The sequence below is a fragment of the Passer montanus genome, unplaced genomic scaffold (genome assembly GCF_014805655.1).
Source record: "Passer montanus isolate IOZ18808 unplaced genomic scaffold, ASM1480565v1 scaffold5, whole genome shotgun sequence".
Lineage (NCBI taxonomy): Eukaryota > Metazoa > Chordata > Aves > Passeriformes > Passeridae > Passer > Passer montanus.
In genome coordinates, this window is record NW_024369929.1 from 4708741 (window position 1) to 4731023 (window position 22283).

The 22283-nt window shown below is 36.8% G+C and overlaps 1 protein-coding gene across 6 annotated transcripts in view; it reads right to left on the reverse strand.

The window, feature by feature from the left end:
* CGNL1 (cingulin like 1) overlaps positions 1 to 22283 on the reverse strand; it is a 55188-nt gene that overhangs the window by 12870 nt on the left and 20035 nt on the right. For all 6 annotated transcript variants that reach the window (XR_005629158.1, XM_039723391.1, XM_039723394.1 and 3 more), the window contains 5 exons: positions 20411 to 20623; positions 5719 to 5925; positions 5303 to 5407; positions 1911 to 2063; positions 1094 to 1264 (listed from right to left, as the gene is read on the reverse strand). Coding sequence is in view for 5 of the 6 variants with exons in the window: in XM_039723391.1 (XP_039579325.1) it covers positions 1094 to 1264; positions 1911 to 2063; positions 5303 to 5407; positions 5719 to 5925; positions 20411 to 20623 (849 nt within the window). In the remaining variant the exon portion in view is untranslated. The remainder of the gene's footprint in view (positions 1 to 1093; positions 1265 to 1910; positions 2064 to 5302; positions 5408 to 5718; positions 5926 to 20410; positions 20624 to 22283) is intronic.

The following is a 22283-nucleotide window of genomic DNA, read 5'->3' on the forward strand; positions in this document are numbered from 1 at the left end:
TACTTCCTATAAACAAGGGATGGCAGCAAAGGGGACTCAGTGCAAACACACAGATCTGGAAGCATGACAGGAATTCCACTGAGTTCCTGGCTTTTCACAGTAATTTTTGTTTTATCCACCAGATGGCACCAAGAAAATAAACTTGGATTATGACCTATAATGAGATAACTGCAAACACAGTGTGCTTACACTGTGTAAATGTACATTTACATATTTGATGTATATATTAGTGCAGGTATCTACATACAATTTCATTCAACTCAAGAGCTATGTTCTCAAAATCACTGTTTTATCTTTCATTTTTCATCATGAGTCTTCATTCCTATACAGAGGCTCTCCATCCCTGAATGGAATAAATATAGAAGGAAGACACAACAATATATAGAAACTACTCTTTCTTCTATTGTTGTTCTTTTAAATTTAATTTAAAACAAGTTTTCTAAGGGGAGAGGGCAATATAAGAGTTCTAAACTAGAAAAATCCTACTACAAAAATATTCCATACAGAGAAAACATCTGTTACCAATGTATTCTCATAATTTTTCCAACTGGAGAACAGGTATATGCAGATTTTTAAAAGACTGGATTGTCTTTACGGAAAAATTTACATACTATGAGGCAGACACTCAAGACTGGTTAATTCTTGGTTGCACAGAACCCACTGTGATTTAAAGCTCCACCATGGCTCATATGAAAGAAGAGGAGAATGTATGTTTGTATGGTTGTTTGTTTTTCCTAAATAACTGGTGGCTTCTTTCCCTAATCAAAAAGATTTCTGAATTTTCAGTTCCTTCGGTAGCAGGCGTTAAAGAGCAGCAGATCATCAATGGAATCCTTGTCATTTCACTTAAGGTGCATTCATTTGACAAACTGCATTTATCTGTCCTAAACAGGAACCCCCATTTCCCCAGCAGAAATAACATGCTGATCACCACCATGGAAAATCAAACTCAAAAAAATGCTGAGATCAGCCTCTCATGATGTACATGAGAGTACACAAAAGCATGACAGCAAACATTCATTATCTTGAAAACTACCTGCATTGAATTCTAGGTTAAAGTTGAGAATTTCTCACTGAACTTATGAGTAATTACCTCATCTTGCATTCTTATGTTCATCAGGCGTGATTTTTCTACCTCAATGTTTTTCTCCTTTAATTGCCTCTGCAGATCTACAAATTCCCTGCGATTTTTCTCCTTGTATTCATCAAGCTGGCTCTGAAGTTCCAGAGTTGATGTTCTTGAGATCTCCACCATTTCAGACATCTGGGCAAAAAGTACATATACAAAAGGTTCTGTTGTGCTTAATACAACAAAAGGTTTTTTTCCTCCAGCTTCAGTATTCAGCACAGTATTTTCAAACAGAAAATTTATCAAACATTCCCAAATAAATTAATTTCTATGCGGAAGTGGGAAAACACAAAACAGTAAAGTTAATTTCTAATAGCATGTGTGGCAAGACTATTCTCCTTTTTTGTCTGTCAGCAGTTCTTCCAGCTGAGTGACACAATGAACTGCACAGTCACACTTCAGTATGTCAGTTTTAGCTGTACACTTTACACACAAATGGCAGATAAATCTGATGCAGAAATTTTGAGAATCAGGTGTAAAACTCTGAAATATTATTGTACTGTACATGAGAACTGAACTCAGATCTGGGATCTGGTTTGTACAGAACTGGTTTACAATGCCATTTTGTAATATTGGCGTTCCAATCATTGTTCCGACCCTGAAAACTTTTAATAAGAGCCTCTAGGTTAAAGAAACTAATACTAAGAAATTAATGCTGAAGTTTTCACTTTACTTTCTTTTACATGTTTAAAAATATATAATTCTTTATAATTTGTCAGTTCATTTACTTCTATCTGTTAAATATTCAGATCCCTGCAGCCTCTTGGGCATGAACTCATACCTCCTCCTGTAACTTCTCAACAGTCTCACTCAGTTGCAATCGTTCATTCTCCATTTCATTCTTTATCTGCTTTAACTGTTCCTTCTGCTGAGTTTCATCTTTTAATTGCTGACTTAACTGCTGTCGTTCCTGGGAAATGCAACGGATCTTCCCCTGCAGGAGATTAAAAAGTACATGTAATGAAGTGTAGCCCATCTCTTCTAATGCCTTAAGGGTATGTTACTTATTACAGTAATACCAGCAGCTGCTGTAAAATTAAGACAAAATTCAGGTTTTACAGTTTGCTAGCTAGTATAGGACAAACACTGATATGTCATGCTACAAATAACTGCATGTCCATTTATACCTCTTTTCTTAACTCAGGTATTAAAACCACAATACAATGGGAATGTTGCTACCAGCCATCCAAATGCTGCAGTTTCCTCAGTGTCTGCCTGCTCAGTACACTATACTGAATTTCAGTATTTGAAATCTAGATGTCCTACAGGACAGCTTCAATGGTCAATTTAAGTATAATCTCTAATTTGAATGCCCTTCATGTACAAAAATCCTTGAGCACTTTTCAGTGGAATTGGCTGGCCTGTCACAGTGCAACTGCAAGTCAGGCAAACAGCCTGTCAGTTGCCAATTTAAAGCCAATCTTTAGTGGCAATTAATTACTTTGTGAAGAAGTTAAAGTGTTATTATATGAAAAGAGAACAAAATGGGGGAAATGAAAAGGAGTAATTTGTTTTCACACTAATCTAAAAGATTATTCTGATATTTCTCTATTTTTTTCCAAACAATACTAGTTGAATGTTCTCTTTACAAAATCAGTAATTCATCTCAGCTGATAACTGAAAATTAAGAATGTATTTCAACTTAGAATGCTCTGCAATGCTAATTCTAGATGCCTACCATTATCTACCACAATGAAAAGAAACTTCCTGTTTTTCCACCCATTGAAAGGATCCCATGTTCTGATTGTTTCATTTAAAAAGCACAGATTACTTGATGCTGCCATCCATAATGTTGGTATAATTATTAGGTTTTAAGATATCACAGTACCGTATATGCTATGGTTAAAGGGCATAATAATTAGGTCATTTCCCGTCTCAATGGTACAAAAATATTGAGATGTATTTCATTTCCTGAAACACTGCCCTACACAGAGGTGGCTACCCCGTAACAGAGGTAAGAACACAACACAAAATGCTACAAAAATACTCCTCACTTGTGCATTCATGAACAAAATTTAAATCTAGAGGATGATTTTAGATGAAAGCACTAATGCAAACTGTCTATTACAATTAAGTGCATACCAGCTTTAACTTTTCTGACTACAAATCCAGAATGGAGGAGGAATAGACATGGCTGTTTCCAGTAACTGTTACAGTTCTATTGGTATTGTCATTGTCTTTCTTATACTAGACCACCGTTACAAGTAATTTGTGTTATGTAAAAAAGCAAGATGGGCCAGTCAGGAATTACATTTCCACTGGGATACACATTATTACAGTGCCAGAGTTTGTCGTCTAAATTGTCAATGGTAACACAAGGCCAAATCAACCTACTGCACAACATTATTCATTAGAACAACTCTAAAGACAGAAAGGCTGAATTGTTCTAAACAAAAGGCCCACTGATTACATCCTGAGCTCTGTTAGTGCTCATATCCGGTGGACAAGAGTGTAGATCAGAAAGAGGACTCGATTTACTGTGCCAGAATTTAGACATAAGTTGTGAATAAAATGTCAAGACAGACTCTCCTGTCACCTTCCCTAGCATTCTTTCATTTGGAGACCCTGCTTGGAGGCAGCTTATTTGGCATGATGCCCTGAAGGATGCATAAACAGAAAAAAAACCCCACACTTTTCAAGTATCTTGACCCAAAGCTAATCAAGATGCAGGAGATGCGTATGGTGCATTGATCCATGTTACACAGCAAGGTCAAGTCAGACTGTGACAGAAGGGAGTTCTTAGGGGAGTGTGCTAAATGTAAGCCAGTGATGGGCAATACACCCCTGCAGTGATTGTGCAGACTATCAGTGATACAGACAAGCAAACAAAGAGAAACAGTGAGAGAGAGCAGATAAACAGGTTTAAAATTAAAAAATATAAAAATTAAGAAAACCAAAAACCAAGCCTGACCAAAAGTCTCAGAGGAGACACTTATTCATGAAGTTACAAGAAACAACAGCTTAAAAACATAATTTTGTGGAAACAAAACTCACCCGTATTGTTCAAACCTTATATTCTTGAAGCACATTAAATTTTAAAGACATAGAAGTATTTTCTTGCTGTTGTTATTTTTTCTTTTTACCATAATTAACTGAATCATGAGAACATGCTGGTTAACACAGTATTTCCTTGGCTTTTTATTCACTTAGAGACAAGTTTAATTTTCAGGTTTTCAAAACAGAGATGCAAATTTTATGTTGAAGATAACAGGGGAAAACATTCATTCAGTTTAAAATGTGGCACTAGCAATTTACATGTACCTCACCTTTGAGACTGACTTGAATTGAAACTTTAGCTTCTACAAGCAAAACTAAGAGAATTCTAAACTGATAATGTTGAAATCAACCCTTTGGTTCATGTAAAAGTGGATCACAGAGAAGAAAAATTAGGTTTGTAGCTTTTGTAGACACAAAATATGAGGTAAATAAGAACAGTTTCAACACTTATACACATTCCCCTCATTTATAAATAGATCTGAACTTTCATGTCATCTGCATCACCCAATCTTGACTCATACACAACACTGCCAACATCTCTTTCCACTGCTTTGAAGTAGATGCATTCCTCACACGTTTAATTTCTGGCCTGATCTGAGAGAAAGCATAACCTTTCCTGGGCACCAGGTGGACTAAGGAGCAAAGTGGAAAGAGGACTTCATTCAGAATTTAAGAGTCTGCAAATCCTAGTGATACATGTTAAACGTCTCTGGTTTTGTGATTAAATATTCCAGTTCTATACATACAACATTTGCAAATAAGGCTCATAAAAATAGAGAAGCAATGTCCTGATATTTGTCCATTAACAATATTTTTGTTTATATTCAAGTACAGCTTTTTATTTTTTTTACATGTAAATACCTTCATGAGTTGAATTGAATGAGATCATTGAAAATAATAGATTTGTGAAACCTTAGGCAGTTTATTAATTTGGTAATTCATAGCCCTGAAATTTTGCTAGTTCCATGGAAATAGAAAAAAAAAACTTCATTAAGGAAACTATTTTAATTTGATGATGCTATGGTTTTATTCCACATTTGAACACTGAAGTGAGGTCTAAACTTTACAATGGAGTGTACTTCAAAAATAATGAGATGTAACTGTACGGAAAGCAGTAGTGACTCAGGTTAACAGAAAATTTAAAATTTAAATTATCCAAATTCTTCTTGTCCTTACCTGCATATCTTCCAGCTGGCTTTCCAAAGCAGCTTTTAACACTAACAATTCTTTTCCCTCCTTCTCAGCATGTTTCAAAGCTTCTTCTAATTGTTGCTTCTCTTCCTGCAATGATGCAATTTGAAACATTCAGAAACAGTGGCCAGGCCTTTAATCTGACAAGTAAAGGCTGTGAAGTCTTTTCACTCTGGCCTGTTACTGATTTCCCCAGTCCCAAGGTGTGACTTGGTTTTACTCTGGTTTTTGATGGGAAAATCTTTCCTACACATGTCAGCAAACTACATCTGCTCCTTGACAACCCGGTTTCCTTACCCTTTCCTGTGGCATTGTCCATCCTCCCCTTGGTCATTTTTTATTGTACAATGAACACATTGCAAAGAGGAAGACTACTCAAGGGGCTTGTTTGCTTAACTTACCTCATATGTCTTTAATTTTTCCTTCACTGAATTTTCTTCTCCTTTCATATTATCAATTTGTTTGTGCAGCTCCTCAATTTTCCTCTCTAGCTCAGTAAGTGTTCTCTTCAATTGTTTATTTTCCTCGATCAACTCTTTGATTTGATTTTCTACACTGTTTCGCTCCTCTTGTGCAGCATTTTTTTCACTTGCAAGGACAGCAGCACTCTAGTGAAAACAAATTATGGCATGTTTTAAAAAAAAAGAATTTATGCTGTTTTCCAACAGGAGATCCATAAGCAAATACAGCTAAGATATAACATTAAATTATCAACAGAGACTTTAGCATTTTTTCTCCTTGGGCATAGGAACAGATAAATACATGACACCTGAACAGTCTCATGCTTGTCATCTCATATTTTCACGTTAACATCTTCCTCTTTTTTGCCCTAAAATATTTCATTACCAAATTCCATTGTTAGGTAATTCCAAGTTAAAAAAAAAAAAAAAAAAATTAACAGATAGAAAAAGCCATATGGCCTTTTAAAGAAGAACATATTTATGAAGAGCGTGTTCCACAGCAACACAAGATTTCGGCAGCCTCACCCCACTGATGATTCCAAGCACTAACATGCAACACACTACATCCACACAGCTACTGGTGGGGCTGCAGAGTAAATGACAGATAATATAAAGAGATTTTTACACTAAATAAATAGTGGTGGTTCAACTTGTATTGAATACTGAGTTCAACTTGTATTCAAAAACATACACTTTTTTTTTTCAGAAACTCAAATCAATACATAGCACAAACACAAATTACAATAATGAACAATGCATCACAACTTGAGGCACTGGATTTTTGACTTTTTTTTGCAGTGCAGCTGGCTGCAGCATGTTACTTTTCAGAGCTAATCATCACCTTACCATTTACCCTCTGAAACACCCTGCTATTTACTGTGGAAACCATGAGTGGAAGTATCTGTCCATATTGTTATACTATCTATACTCTTGTAACACAGACCAAGTATGGACTCATAAACATTTAATTCTGTAAAGAGCAGGAAGGATTTCATCTTTGCTCTTCACTGACTTCTCATTCAGAGCCACCTCCAAAGAACATAAAAGAAGTCAGGACATAATGGATGGTTCTTGTTTCTGGGCATTCAGGGGCTGATACAAAACAATACTCTGTACAAAGATCTGGTTCCCAAGTGAAGCCCCACTGTCTTCTAAACCAAGACCCCAAACAACAGCAAGAACATCAGAACAAACACAGGAATCAGTCTAGACCAGGATTCTCTCTCATGGCTATGGCTGATGCTTACAGGCAAAAAGAGGAAGAACAACTATGAGGCAAGCCATTCATCATTGTACACTGGTCCAGCTCTCACTGGTTTTCTTCCATGAATGTATCATCCATTAATTTCTCTAATCCTTCTCAAATCCATTTATACTGTTGGCCTCTACATTATCTGGTAACAATAAGTAATTACACATTCATTACTGAAGCACAACATTTTTTGCATGTGAAATTGTGTTTATCTGGGTGAAAGCGAAAGAAATCCTAGCAAACTACTCAGAAACTATTTTGTGAAATATTTTATGGAAGCGTGTAAATCACTTTTCATTTACACTATTTTTGATTGTCGTTCCTGATCTTCCCCTCTCCTTACCCAAAAGGAATAAGCAAAGTTATATAAAAGGGTGTTTACAAAGAGTGCCCTCACTAGACTGTTTTCTAGCAAGCAGCAGCTTTAAAATCATGCAAATTAGATAAAGCAGTAACTCAGAAAACACTCAGACTGTCTACAGGGTCAATGAACTTATTATACAAAAACTGGCAGCATAAGCAGGCTGACGAGTTCTGGTCTTTTGAAAATCCTGAAAATACTTGTTCTTCTAATACAGGACTAGTTAAAAGCTCTGAAATAAATCTCTGTCAATGCTTTAAGTTTTCATGTACTAGAATTTCAATAGTATTTATATATTCCTTTAATTTTTTTTCTTTCTGCAAGCAGCAAAGTTTTACTAATTAGCAAGTACTCCACCAGTGGCTCCTTTTAGTCTAATTTCTCCTTTCTGGAGCTGAGTGAAAGCAGCTGAGGCATGCTGGGGAGTTCAGGGAAAGGAATGTTGATTTGTCTGTTCTTTTTCATCCAACTGCCTACATGGGGCTGCACAGTAAGAGAGGACTGCAGTAGACCCACTCAGACCTGGAGATTCCACTACATCAACCACGGTTTGCTCTACTTTCCCAACACAGGAAGCAGTATTTACCTAAAAGTGGATCCACACATGCACAAAAGCAAACAACCCAACAACCCCCCCAGATATCCATATACATAAAAAACCACAGAAGTAATACCTGTCTATATACATTAACCTAAGAGGTTCAACATTAAGTTCAGATTACAGTGATGCCATCGTATCTAGGGATCTGCTCCAGTCTGCTTATTGTAGTATGTATCTCAGGATACAGACACTACCATTAAACTGAACTATTATTTGCTCTACTTTTTCAATATAAGTGAGGTAAATACATGTAAAATGTAGAGAAGCGTAAAAAGCAAGTTGCAAGTATTGTCTTTAGTAACCTAATTAAAATTTTGGAAATAAACTGGATATATAAATAAAACCTTGCTGAAGTTCCAGCTGATTGAATGACCAGCACTTAGCCAGCAGATCTTCACAAGTCTCTAATGACCTTGGCATCATTACAAAGGTTACACCTGCCAAAGCAAATTCTCTAACATGTTAAGGACAAAATTCCTTTCTGTCACACACACATACTTTTAAAAGATGGTAGAAAACTCTCTTGGTATATATGGAGAGCTGCACTGTATTGTAGTTGGAGAGTGAACACTTTTCTTACTTATAAACTGGGGAGAATACAAGGAATTTTTTTTTTACAAAGTGGTTTCACTGTTCACCTTGTTTCAACATCTTTTCAAGTTGTTTCAGACAAGACTGAAAAGAAACACAGGAGTATCTATCTTATCAGCTTACTTTACACAACTGTACTACACACATAAGGCATGGAAGATCACCCCAAGGATGTTGTTCAGGAGGATACTAGACAAAACAATCCAAAAGTATCTTCAATTTGATAGTGAAGTTTAAACAAAGTCAAGCTATACAAATACAGTTTAGATGTTTCTTGTATAAGAAAAAGCACACATAGCATCATTTCTCCAAGAGTCAAATTACACAGTGGATTTATACAGTAAAAAGTTCATACTCATTTTTCCCTAGAGCACTAAGAACTTCATGCAGAGCTTCTTCACTGGCACAAATGAAGTTTCTGGATTATAAACTTTTGGCAATATATGCCATATCCTATAGCATATTACCACAGAAAGTTAAGGTATCAAAAGTCTCCACAGGTCTTGCCTTGTATTCTCCATTGTTAGCCCCCTCTGGCACCCCACATCACCTTCTACCTCCCCTCCAGGCCTGCTCTTGGGAAGACACGTGAACATGACAGCAAAAAGCCCAGGGATCACTGCAGAGCATACACAAAGCATCCAAGCACTGAAATGCAGTTCTGACAGACCTTGTAGCAACACCATTAGGAGAGAACCTGGTGGACAGAGATCCCTGTCCATATATTGAACACTTACATAAGGTTCAGGCCAGCAGCTGTCAAATCATACAGGGCCACTGCTGACGCACAAAGGGATTGTGTGTCCTTTGCCAGTGAGCCCCTGCACACAGGCAGTGTGCTCCTGCAGTCCCACACAGCCAGCAGGCACATCACCATGTACAGACCACAGGTACAATTCAACACTGCCATTAGGGATGGCTCACTATACTCTGTAAAGGATTTCTCTAACAAAACATAGAAGTAAAAGATATGAAAATCACTGCATTGAAATGACAGGGAAATTACTAGGTATGGTGATAAAGTCTGGATATTGCTGTGCTTCATAGGCTAAAACTGAATGTGGCAACAACAAGGACAGTTATACTGTCCTACAGTATTTACCAACAGCCAGGGGTAATCTCTGGGGCTCTCCTACATGAGCAGGGATGCATGTTTCCGCTGAAAATTCATGGACTGGCTGACATTCAAAACAAGGAGTTGAAGGCTGTTTGCAAAAGCATTCAACTAGCGAGTTAGAGTGATGAAGACTAAAGAAGAAGGAAAAATGAACACTGAAGGGGTAGTAAGTACAAATGAGGAAAAAGCCAGACAGGGAGAGACTGTGCTGTGGATCCATCTCCCTCAGTCCACATGTGACTTTGCTGCATATAAATAGTGTGAGTTAAGTTAACTAATGGTCCTCAAGGCTTAATGACACGACATCAATTAATGACTCCTGTTGGTGCCCATTCATAAATCCTTTACATTTATTTATTTATTTGGGGATGTTGGAAAAGTTTTGGCAATTATTTTAACTAAGTTTATATAATTTAACCCATGGTAACAGAACTAGGTGAAGGTCATAAAGTAATGATTTAAGTTGAATATAAAACATTAACAGACATTGTTAATATAAGAACTTTAGTTCAAAGAACTGTGGATCAGTCTCTTCAGAAAGTTTAAAGGAGATTATGCACATAAACATACAGAGCACAAAACAGACAAAACTGGTTAAACAAGATTCTTGTCAACAAAACCTGGAATGAAATACTGTATATTCAGACATATTTGCCACACAAAGAAGAAAAAAAACAAAAAAAACAAAAAAAAAAAAAAAACACCTCTGCAAAATATCAAGCCCCTCAAAAAACGGGAGGGGGGGCCCAATTTTATTAAAAATTGAAGTGGGCTCTTTTGGATCTTAAAATTAACATATGTGAATCTCAATTTTGCAGATTCTTCCCTATGATACAGAAAATGTTTATTTCTTTTTAGTCCCGCTTACTAGTTGTGGCAGCATGTTTTAGTAAACCAACTTCTTATTGTTACTATTCACTGTATTGTATTACAGAACTATATTTATGTAAGTAAATACCCTATAGCGTTTTGCTTATTATGCTTATTTACTTGCGTTTGTTTTGTCTTTCTGTTCAATCTGCCTGTCCTTGCTCTGTCTTCCAGGGCATTCAGTGCCTTCTAGTCCCTACATTTGTACTGTTTTACATTCAGATATTCATCTCCTCAATCTCTGAAGGAACAATACTTTTCTCTTAATAACCACATCATTCAAAGACTTCTTAACTACACTCATATCACCTTATTTTATTATACTTTCTCAAATTTGATCATGTTTAAACTTCTGATTAAGACTATGTAAACCTTATCAGCAACATTAAGCTACAGAGATTAGGGAAAAGGAGCTGGAAATGGGTTGCAAATTTCCATAAAAAGCTGAGAATAAAGAAAAAGAAGTTTGTCTACAAGAAAGAAAACACAGTTGTACAGAAGTTCCCACAATACAAAGTCCTCTGTGACTGACTGAAGATAAGCTTCTGCATTTTGATGTTGTCATTGTGCCACAGTACACATGCAGTAACTTTACTTATTAGTCCAGCAGTGGACTTAAACCAAATAAAACAAGTTATCAAATCCTAAAGAAAGATGCACTAAAAAAAATCTGTTTCTGACCACAAAAATAGATCATACATGGCAGAATATAATCCATGGTGTTCAATAACCACTGACTTTTTAATAGTTCTCATACATTTCAATACTAAAGCTTAAAGGATTAGTCAATTAGCTTGAGATGTTAAAAGTTTACAGCAGAAATCAGTGAGGCAATAAAGAGAAAGGACAGTTTCACAGCTAAGGTACCCAAAACCAGCCCTAGAGAATCTGGAGTCTCTTGTTTTCTCTGCCAAAGACCTCCTGAGGCAAGTCACTCAGCCAAATCTTTCCAGAGGATCAATAACTACATGCTCCTTAACTTCCCTGGTGTTTGGGACACTGGGGCTTGGTTTCCATAGATTTGAGTTGCATAGAATTGCACAGTTGCAATTAAAATCAGCAAAAATTGTACCCTGAATACATCAAGGAGTTCATACTACCAATGTTAACCTTGGTACTTTAGTTCAGACATGCAAAACTAAAGGATCCTCTCAACACCAATCTCACTACCTCTTTCCTGTATTTAATACAGGGAATAACATTACATAGAAGATGTCAGGGAAAAGGAATGTTGAGAAAAAGAATTAAAAATCTGTGAAAAAATGTCAATAATTCTTTCTCCAGAAGATTTTTAACAGTACGTGCAAGCTCCACTTAAGTCCTAGCAGATGAGAAGAAAGTGAGCACACATATATTTACATACATATATATGTGTGTGTATTGTTTGATTTGGCACGTACACCTGATCTATAAAGTTTTACCTAGCATGGGTCTGCTTATCTGAGCCACACAGTCCCAGCTGCTGGAATTTATATGCATGTGGCATTTGATTTTCAGCTCTAGGCCTATGGAGCACAGAAGGGAACATCAGCAGTAAAACACATTTCCCTCACCTTTCATCCTGCTCCTTTCAGGGTTTTGCCTGACAATAAATTAATCTAATAAAGCTTGGGTTTGTGTCCTTGTATATACTTATATATGTATCCAGAAGTATTTTTAAACATATTAAATTTAGTCATTTTAACTTACAAGTTAAAATAAAGCAATAAATATTGTTCCAACTCCTATGTTGCAGAAACCTTAGCAAGTAAATATATTTATACAGCATTCTACTCTGAACTGTGTTGCAAGGAGTGAACAGATAGTATAAAAGGCATCAAAATCTTTCCCACCACTGATTATTCTGTAAACCCAAAGAAACTGGACAGAACACCCATCAAGGTCCTGGAGATGTAAATGAAACATTCCGTTTAAACCTGAATACAAAAAAAATTACTTTTGAATAGGAATGCAGAAAATATTCTGTGGCTCCACACCTTTTTTTTTTTTTTTTTTACCACACCCTCAGCATTGGCAAAGACATGAGAGAAGTTGTGTAACTGATCATTAAAAAATAGTTTTGGCTGACTTCAGCTGGTGAAACTCCCCTTTGGCAGTGACTACACACTATGGTATCCTCAGAGTCCTTTCACAAAATAAAGGAAGACTTAAAGTGTGTGGAAGTATCTCATTGCCATGTATTAGAATCATTACATTCTGGCTAAATCCAATGTTGATCAGCCAGTCAGCAAATTTTTCTAAAAACCTTTACATTTCTTTTCAGAATCCAGTTCAACCAAGTATCAGGAACTGCATGTCTGGGTTGGCCAGTCCAGGATGGACACTGAGGGGCTGGAGCAGGTCCAAAGAAGGGCTCAGAGCTGGGGAAGGGTCTGGACTATGAGTCTGATGAGGAATGGCTCAGGGAGCTGGGGGCTCAGCCTGCAGAGGAGAAGGCTCAGGGGTGACCTTATCACTCCAACTCCCTGCCAGGAGGGTGCAGCCGGGTGGGGTCGGTCCCTTCTCCCAGGGAACAGCGACAGGACAGCAGGACGTGTCCTCAAGCTGCACCAGGGCAGGTTTAGGTTTGACTTCAGAAATAATTTCTTCTCAGCCATCATGATTAGACACTGGAAGGGGCTGCCCAGGGAGGTGGTGGAGCCACTGTCCCTGTAGGTGGTTAAGCAAAGACTGGACGTGCCACTTGGTGCCATGGTCCTGCTGACATTGTGGTGTTCAGCCATAGGGTGGACTCCATGTCAGAGGCCTTTTCCAACCTAATTGATTCTGTTATTCTGTGACAACTGTTTCAACCAACTAACTGTTTGTTCTTTAACAGCCATATTTGAGGAATAAATCTCCATTCAAAATGAGCTGGGGCACAAACTGGAGCTTTTAAATGAAAGTAACAGATTTTCAATTTTTTTTTTTGTATTCATAATTGTGCAATCTAAATAAATGACAGGACAATCTTGCAAAATCTTCTGAAAAAGGGAAATGGTGTTGCTGCTCACTTCATTCGATTCCTGGTGTAGAACACTTCAGGTATCAAGATACTGGCTGTTGAAACCAGCTCTGAAGACTCATGGACTCATCTTTTTAGGTTGATGCTGGACTAGCTTAAGTTCTTGAACTACATGTAAGAAGTTTCATGCAGCTTCAGGGATTCATATCTGCCCAGCTCCCTCAGATGATCCAGAGCGGATAGCAGTGATGGAGATTTCAAATGTCTTTCTATTGTCTTTTCCTTTTCTTTTTGTATACAAACAAAATATTTTAAATAAAACTAGACACTGATTTCCATAGTAACATGCAGTTGATTTCCAAAGAAAGAAAAAATCCCCAAACCATTCTACACCCAAAGACTGAAACCGAGGAAGAAAAACACAAATAGTGAGTATTCCATATAGGGACAACTCTTTAACTGTAATCATTATTAGCACTTCTGTAAAGGGAGCTTCTGAAATCAGTATTATTCAGCTACAGTCATCTAGTTTTCAAAGTTCATGAATGCAAATAACAGGTCTTTATTTCTGCTTGTACCTCTGCTTGTAGTTCCAGCATTTTTACCCACTGTTCACCTTTAGGCAATTCTTCTAACCCCAGACACTATTTGTTAAAGCAGCTGGAAGCCTTGGGATGAGTAATAGAGTAACCCTAGGATAGCATGGATAATTAAATCTTGTATCTCTACAAAAGGAGTACCAAAATTCCTTACAAATTGAGTGTTAGGCTACCAACCCACCCAATCCATCCTACCTACTCTCCAAAAAAAGGTAAGAACAAAACAACAAAACTTCTGGAAAAAAAAAAAAAGACTAAATAGCTGCACTTACTGTTTTTCTACCTGACACTGATTATATTAATTCTTCCCATCATCTCAAACTGAGGCCTAGCCAACTTTAACACATGGCTATGCCTTTGAAAGTTAACTATTATTAGTTACCTATTAAAAGGGTCAGTGATTTTTTTTTTCCCCTCTCTTTGCAAGGTACACTGCAACCAGCTTAAATTCTCTGATGTACTTTGAGAGATTATTCAGTAAGCAAGTGCACAAATTAACAAGCAAGTCAGACTGGTCTCTCATTTCATTCCAGCTAGAGCCACTCTATAACTCGTTAAAAATTCACTGGTGACAGCTTAGAGAAAAGGTTTGTTTTCTTAAAAGGTCATTTTCACTGCTTGAAATGGTACCATGTATTTAATATTACTTCCAAAACCATTTAGGTTTTCATTTATGAGGTGTAATGAAAGATTTAAATACCTACATTTGAAGAGTGAGAATGCAGCCCTCTTTAACACAGAGCATATTAAACAAAATTTTCCAATACAGGCATGACCTAACATTTATATAAGTTATAAAATCCAGGGCCAGGAAAGTATTAACCTCTCAACCAGTACCTGCATCAATGTCATGTTATCCCCCTGGCTATGTATCATGACATACTCAGATTGGCTTATACTAACAGTCTTTTGAAGGTCAGAAGTTGTTGGATAGACTGGAGTAAAATATTAACTAACTCTCTGTTCACATTGCTCCCTCCTGTTTGACAGAGTCAAATACTTCCCATACACACACAAATAAACACACACTGTCACGAGAAAAATCACCTGAATACGTGAACTGGCTTCTGCTAACAAGGATTAGAGATTCTCCTGACGGCATTAAAGAAGCAACTGGCTGTACAAGCTCTCAAAGCTCCAGAAACAAATAAAATGAAAAATCACACTAACAACCCCCCTTCCCAACCCAGACTTACTGAAATAGTCCTAGCAGAGGAAGGTCCACAATAGTTAAATGACTATTTCAGATAAACAGGATTATTTTTTTATTATCCTATAGATGTGGTCCAATCCAACTCAAACAGAACTTTGGAGGACAATTTTGCTGAGAAGCTTTCTTGACTCTACATACAGCATAAAACCCACTAGCTGTAGTTTCATGGTACTGACTGCACCCAAGCCTACACAGGTATCCACCAAATAAATGGAGGAGTAAACTGCACAGAAATGAAGGACTGGAGGAGATGGAACTTAAAGACACAGTCACCAACTTACGTATTCAGAGTGCTTTAGAGGCGCATTTTATATTCTTGTTGACAACACTAATATTCTATAATTTGTCTGGTACTTCATTAAATGGGTCCTGAAAGCATGCATGATGCCATTACCAACTTCCTTTCCACACACAGAACAGACACGTTGGGCAAAACAAATTAAATCTGTCTTCCAAACTTTCCATATACAGTTCTAAAATAGGTGTTTCCAATAACAATACCTATTTAAGGAATGTCTCCAGCTTTCCTTCCACCATCATACTTCTGTCTGTGTACCCTCCTTCTCTTTCCCCCACTCCATCTGTGTTTGTACCACACTGAAAATCAATCAGAATCTCACCAGGCTTTTAGAAAGCTGGTTAAAAAGGGCAGAAAATGAAAGAGGGAGAAGGGTTAGGTCATGAAAGATGAAACATTGACTTGGTCCACTCATTCCACCATTTGACTCTGTACATAGTTTAGACCCGTTACTAACCAGCTTCTAGAGCTGAAACAAAAAAGTGTTATTTCAACATGACAAAAGCTGCCTCAGGCAGGCAGAAAAGAAAATACCCACTGTGGCATTTCAAATCCTAGATTACCTTCTCTAAATCTTTTTCAATTGTTGTGTATCTTGCTTGAGGTGAACATACCAGCCTCAGACACAGCATTCAGGATGCAGATTCAGATAAGTTATGGATGTATGGATAAGAGCACATATGATGTTTCCATGCCCAAGTAATTCTTATTATATAATTTGTTTCTTTTACTGCTATCAGGCCCATGAGTTTTTAGCATGATTCCTTATAGCCCTGAGATTTCACTTCAGTGTGAAACAAGGCACTGGGGTTTTTTCAGATATATATATAATTTTACAGTTACATACATTAAATCACTTAAAATACCAAAGTGGTTTTGCAATGTTCCACGCTTACATCTTCACTTTTCCCAGAGTAACTTGGGTAACCACTGTTCACTGTATAGTATTATTCCAAAACAGGTTCTCAGAATATATTAGATTTAGTTATGTTTCATTTTATATTTCAACTAATTCCAAGCCATTTCTACAAAAAAGGCATACAGAGTATATCTCAGTATCATTTGGAATGCTAAGCCAGTTTTTAAGTTTCTGCTCTACATGGGAGATTTTTATTAGCTTTGAGGAAGACACATCATATTATAAGGTTAGGTAGAAAATAATTCAATAGTTACTTTTCATTTCAAAGGTCTTTACAGTTTGTGCTAGATTCACCTAAATTAACAAGATGGGAAAAAAATCAAAACCAGAGCTTCTTCTCATGTATAATACCAGAGATTTATACTTTTTTTTCTTATTTTAAAGGAGGACCATTTTAGTTCATAACATGTGCAGAAGGCAACCACTGTCTATTGCTGTTCCTACATTTGCTCGGGTAAAATTCCTTCTTCTCTTTAATTATAACATAATCATATGTAACACACACACGTGTTAATGGTAACACGATCAGCTTCATTGCATTCCTAAATGCCTTGATAAATTAATCAGCTCTAAACTCTGAGTGTCTGTATTATCATTCTGAGAACAAGGTCAGACATATGACATGCCAAATAAATCAGTCAAGGTCAGGCTTAGATAAGCCTCTTCCTACCATGATGATTGCAGCTTTTTCTGAACAACATCATTCGTTCAGCCAGCTTCTCTAAATACAGATATAAATTTAAAGTGCTGTGCAACAAAATTTGAAGTTTGGAACTGCCCTCCTGAGCTGATACAATTTCAGCGGAATTAGAACAGTATTAGCTGTAATGTGCTACAACCTTTTACCCGCAGCATTACATTCCAAAAGCTATTTCCAAATTTTACTGAAACAATGGCACTTCATCTACAGTGACAGAGCACTCATGGTTAACCACGACAAGTCAGATTAAATAATAGAATTTTTTCTATTACATTAAAACTGGAGTAGAATTCATATTAATCTCTGTTCTAGCACTTGCAGTTATGGAGAAATATATTCTTAATCAGAAATACATTAATTTTAAAATTTATTATTAAATTAAAGGCAATTATTATACCACTGAGGTATGTTATGGAAGAACAAAACTCTTCAGTCCCAGCCATATCAATACTACCCCAAGCAAAAGACATAACACAAAAATAAGTTAACATGGTAAAGTGTAGCAAAGAAAAAGAACAACTTAATATTTGTGACTTTATTTCAAATTCTCTATTAAAAAGAACCAGAAAACAAATAATGACAACAATAAAAACCCAACAAAAAAACCCCAAACTAGCAGCATGTTAGTGAGCATGAGAACAGAATCATGATGACAAACAACCCTGCTCTGTTCTTCTATCAGATAGCCTTGAGTATGTTTCTAACATTATGTGCAAACAGATCTATGTGGCATTCACACAGACTAAATGCACTGCACATTACTTGCCAGCCTATCTGACACCTCCAGCAGATGAAAATTCTGTTGATTTAACACTGGCATAAAAACTACTTCCTTTCTCCATGCTAAAACTTCCTTAACAGCCTGTATATCACAAAACACCTTTACTGACTGTACCAATCTGGATGATTTAGAAGCAACATGAGTACAAACTCTTGTACATAGAGGTCCTGACACAACATGATGTATCACACATCCATAGCCACATTTTTGTATGAGAAACCACTATTACAGCATTTAGACTCCAGTTTTGCTCATAAAATACAACACAATGGCCCTTCCCACTAATCTTAGATGTAGGTTTCTTGTGTCCTGCCATCAGGTATGAATTTTTTCAGCTGGCAGTAATATATATTTTTTTTAAATTACCAGGCCAAGTAGCTTCAATTGTTTATGTCTCCTGGGTATTTCAGATTAATTATTAACCAATTAGCAATATATATAAGACCACAGCAGATCAGCCAGGAAACTTCCTGCAGAGAATGGTTATACTCTTCTGATAAATGACATATCAAACTGAACGACAAATCTTAGCCAGCAGGCATAAAGATAATGCTGTGCTTCAAGAAATCATTGAGTACAAATACCAGCAAAATTTTTTAAAAACCCCAAAACCAAAAGGAAGCACCACCTCCCAATTAAAGATGTTAAAAGTTTTACTTCAAATAAAAACAAAAATTTCAACTCAAATGGGACAAGAACTGGTACTTAGACCAACATTAAACAAATAAATTTCACTTTTGTACGTGTTATTAAATTTACCATTAGATAGACTATGTCATGCAAGTAAATAAATGCTATTTATAAATATCTCTAAGCCACAGCAACCCAGTCACAGAGCCATTTCCCAGACTGTGTTATTGTTATGCCAAACAGACTACTCTTTCATTTCTTGTCAGTCGTAATTACAGCTCCATAATTGAAATACAGTAAATTACCATGCACTAACTTTGAAAAGATGGTTCATTGAGGTTGAGCTGTCACTACGATTACTGTGTAATAAAAATGATAATTTAAATGTTCTACTTGTTTCTCAAAGAAGAAAACTAATTCAGTTCATGCAGCTCAGACAAGTCAAATATCTTCATGATGATGTAAAACAAAGAGAAACAACACATTTAAGCAAAGCTGAATAACCTCTAGTACAAGTCCTAGGCTGCATAAACAAACTAGCATTTATAAAATTTTCTAACCTCTGAAGAAAATTGCACATTTAAAACAAACCTTTAAAAGGATAATCTTTTGTCAGAATTCAATAATACATTACCTATCCAGCATCTTCCACATGCTCATAGAGCATATAAAGCTTTGGAAACTTCTTTCCAGCTTCAAGCTTAACTTTCCCTTAATTTTCTGTGTTATGTTTTAGGTCACAACCAGCAGGATAACTACAAGCCACCTAAGACCAGTGTAGGTAACAGACATAAATTAGCATGGATATTTCTAAGCATAAAACTTGGCAGTTCTGACATACTGGGCAAGCATGGTTTGCCTGCAGAAATTTTCTCAAACATTTGAGAAATAAAATGAGGGAATATACAAAAAAGCTTCACTGTAAAAAGAATGCTCAAAACTTTAAGAGAATTGTCCTCATACCAAAAAAATCTTGCAATATGTTTCTACCTGCTGTCTCTATACAGAAAATTCCTCTATAAAGAAAAACAAAGGACATATTTTGGAAAACAATAATAAATACACACAACTGAAACCAGTTCCTATTCTCCCTCTCACAAAGACTTCCTGCAGATGCTGAAGAGGCAATTCCTTCAGTTCTGTTTTCTTCCTGTCTGATTCAAAACATCCAAATCCCTGCTGTTTTCTTGTGCTCACAATCCTTTGACCATTCAGTATACAAGAGTAAGTTCAATAAATGAAAAGGACACAAAATTAAACACAAAACACTGCACTGATATTGAGAATTTGAATGGGCAAGGTGGAACAATGCAACCAGGGAACAGGATATGACACAAGAAGCTGAATGTAGGAACAGTGGCCTGCAAAGAACTGCAGAGAACTAGAAAATATTTTAACAGTATGACAGGCAAAGCACACTGGTGCTCTTCAAGGGCATTCTCAAGTTTTGGTGACTCACTTTAACCCAGGACAAGCAAATGGCTCTCTGCACTATACTCCCACCCATTCTCCCTCAAAGTTTGCAGTTAAGCAAATGCAGTAAGTGCTTGAAGAAAGGACCACAGCTTCAGCTGTGACAAACAATCAAAACATGAGGTGTGTATGAAATAAAACAAATCTCAGCAACCGAGAATCTCCTGGCCTAAATGTTTGCCTATTTTGCTAAGAAAATAAGAGAATCTGAAAGCATCTGGTATACAGCATCTGAGAGAGGAAGAATCTTCCCCTATAGAGGTAATTGTTAGCACTAATGTACCTCTGTTGCTCTCTCCAGGCTCTGTCGTAGATCCAGCAATTCTTTTTCATGTTGCTCTTTAAGTTTGTCCATCTCCGCGTCATGGCTGGATACCTCTTCTTTAAGTGCTCCTTTCAAAGCTGTGAGCTCTCTCTCTCTCTTTCTCAAAATCTCTTCTTGTTGATCTTTTGCTATCAATACTTCTTGCAGATTCTGCTTCATTTGCATCAGCTCCTAAAGCCCAAAATTAAACACTGTGTGTCAAATAGCCCCTGTGGATGTTCTGTTTATGTCTCACAGAAAGAAAGCAATTAAGCTCCCCAAGGACAAGTTGGTTTCATACGACTGACATATTTTTTACAGCTTTTATAGTAAGCTGAAAATTTGCTCAACCCTAATATTATTAGAAGTATAACATATAGCTGATGTTTTACATAATAGGTCAACATATCTGATGCTGCAAAACTATCAAAATATCTTAATGGTATATGTTATGCCATCTGTAAATAATGCAGGAGTCACTCCTACATTGTGCTTTCACTAGCAAGGAGGAAGATAAGAACAAAGATAAAGCATTTTCCCCCAGCTGCAAGAGAAACAAACTCAGTGATAATTCTTTGCTTTCTTTTCCACTGGAAAGAATAAATAAAGTTGCTTCTTCAAGTGCTGAAGACAAAACAAGTGCTTCCCAACCAAGTCCATGTCTTTATCCCCTTCCTCCTCCCACCAGGGTAATCCTAGAAGTTATTTCCCCTCTACAAATCTGTGGGAAGAAACTGGAGTGTCAGTGAATCTGAAGACTAAAGATGCATATAGAAACAGAGAATAACAGAAACAATGAAAAATGTACTGCTTCAAGAATTCTCTAATTTGGTACTTCTCCAACTGTGAATAACTGTACATTCAAAAAGAATGCAGGCTTCCCCTGCACTGAAGGAGGATGAGGACATCTAAACCACTCCTGACACACATCACCTACTCTGCCATGAAAAGCCTACAATGGAAGGGATCCTATCACCATCCCAGCCACCATCTTCCTCTGTTTAATTAACAGTATTAAGAGAAACTTTTTCTAACACTTTCTTTAAATCTCTGGAGCTAAGTCTGTCATTTCTTACTCTATCTCCACACAACACAGAAAAATTGATCACTATCACCTTTACAGCAACATTCTGTAAGATGTGTTTTTGACTCTTCCCTCACTTCTCCATTCAGATTGAAGCCCTTCTTCAAAGGTAATGTTTTTCAGTACTATCATCATCATTTGTGATATTTCCCTACTTTTCTTCAGCTTTCAATTACAGCCTGAGATTTAAGACAGTAATTTAAGAGTAATCAAATCTCACCCATACAAAACAAGGTAGTTATTCTACTCAGCAGATCTTGCATGCAAACATCTTTAATATTTCTGCACTGATACTCTTACACATCCTTATCAACAAATTTAATAAGCTGTGTTCTCTATTTCATCATCAGTATATCAGTATAACCAGCCAATTCCTCTTTCATCCCAAGGTGACAGTAACTCTTTTGCTCCTCTCCAGCCTCATCCCTTCTGTCCCTGGTCCCACCAACAGAAAGTAAACAATTTAGAGACTGCTTTCTTGAGTTCTTTTAATTTTTTTTAGCTGAATCTCATCTGGCTTTGATAATACATACATCTTTTTTAAACTGATCTTCCCTGCTCTGACCCCAACTCCTAATTGCTAAAACTGACTGATAAGAGCGGATAACTCACCTGTCTGTCAACCATTAAGATACCTGTTCTCCTGCTCCATAAAACAATGGCACTTACACTCTGTATTCCTTTTAGGGTTAAGGTTGCTATCATGCCGTCTTAGGACCCCTAATAATGGTACATTGTTTTGGATTAATAGCAGAGGAAAAGCAAAGG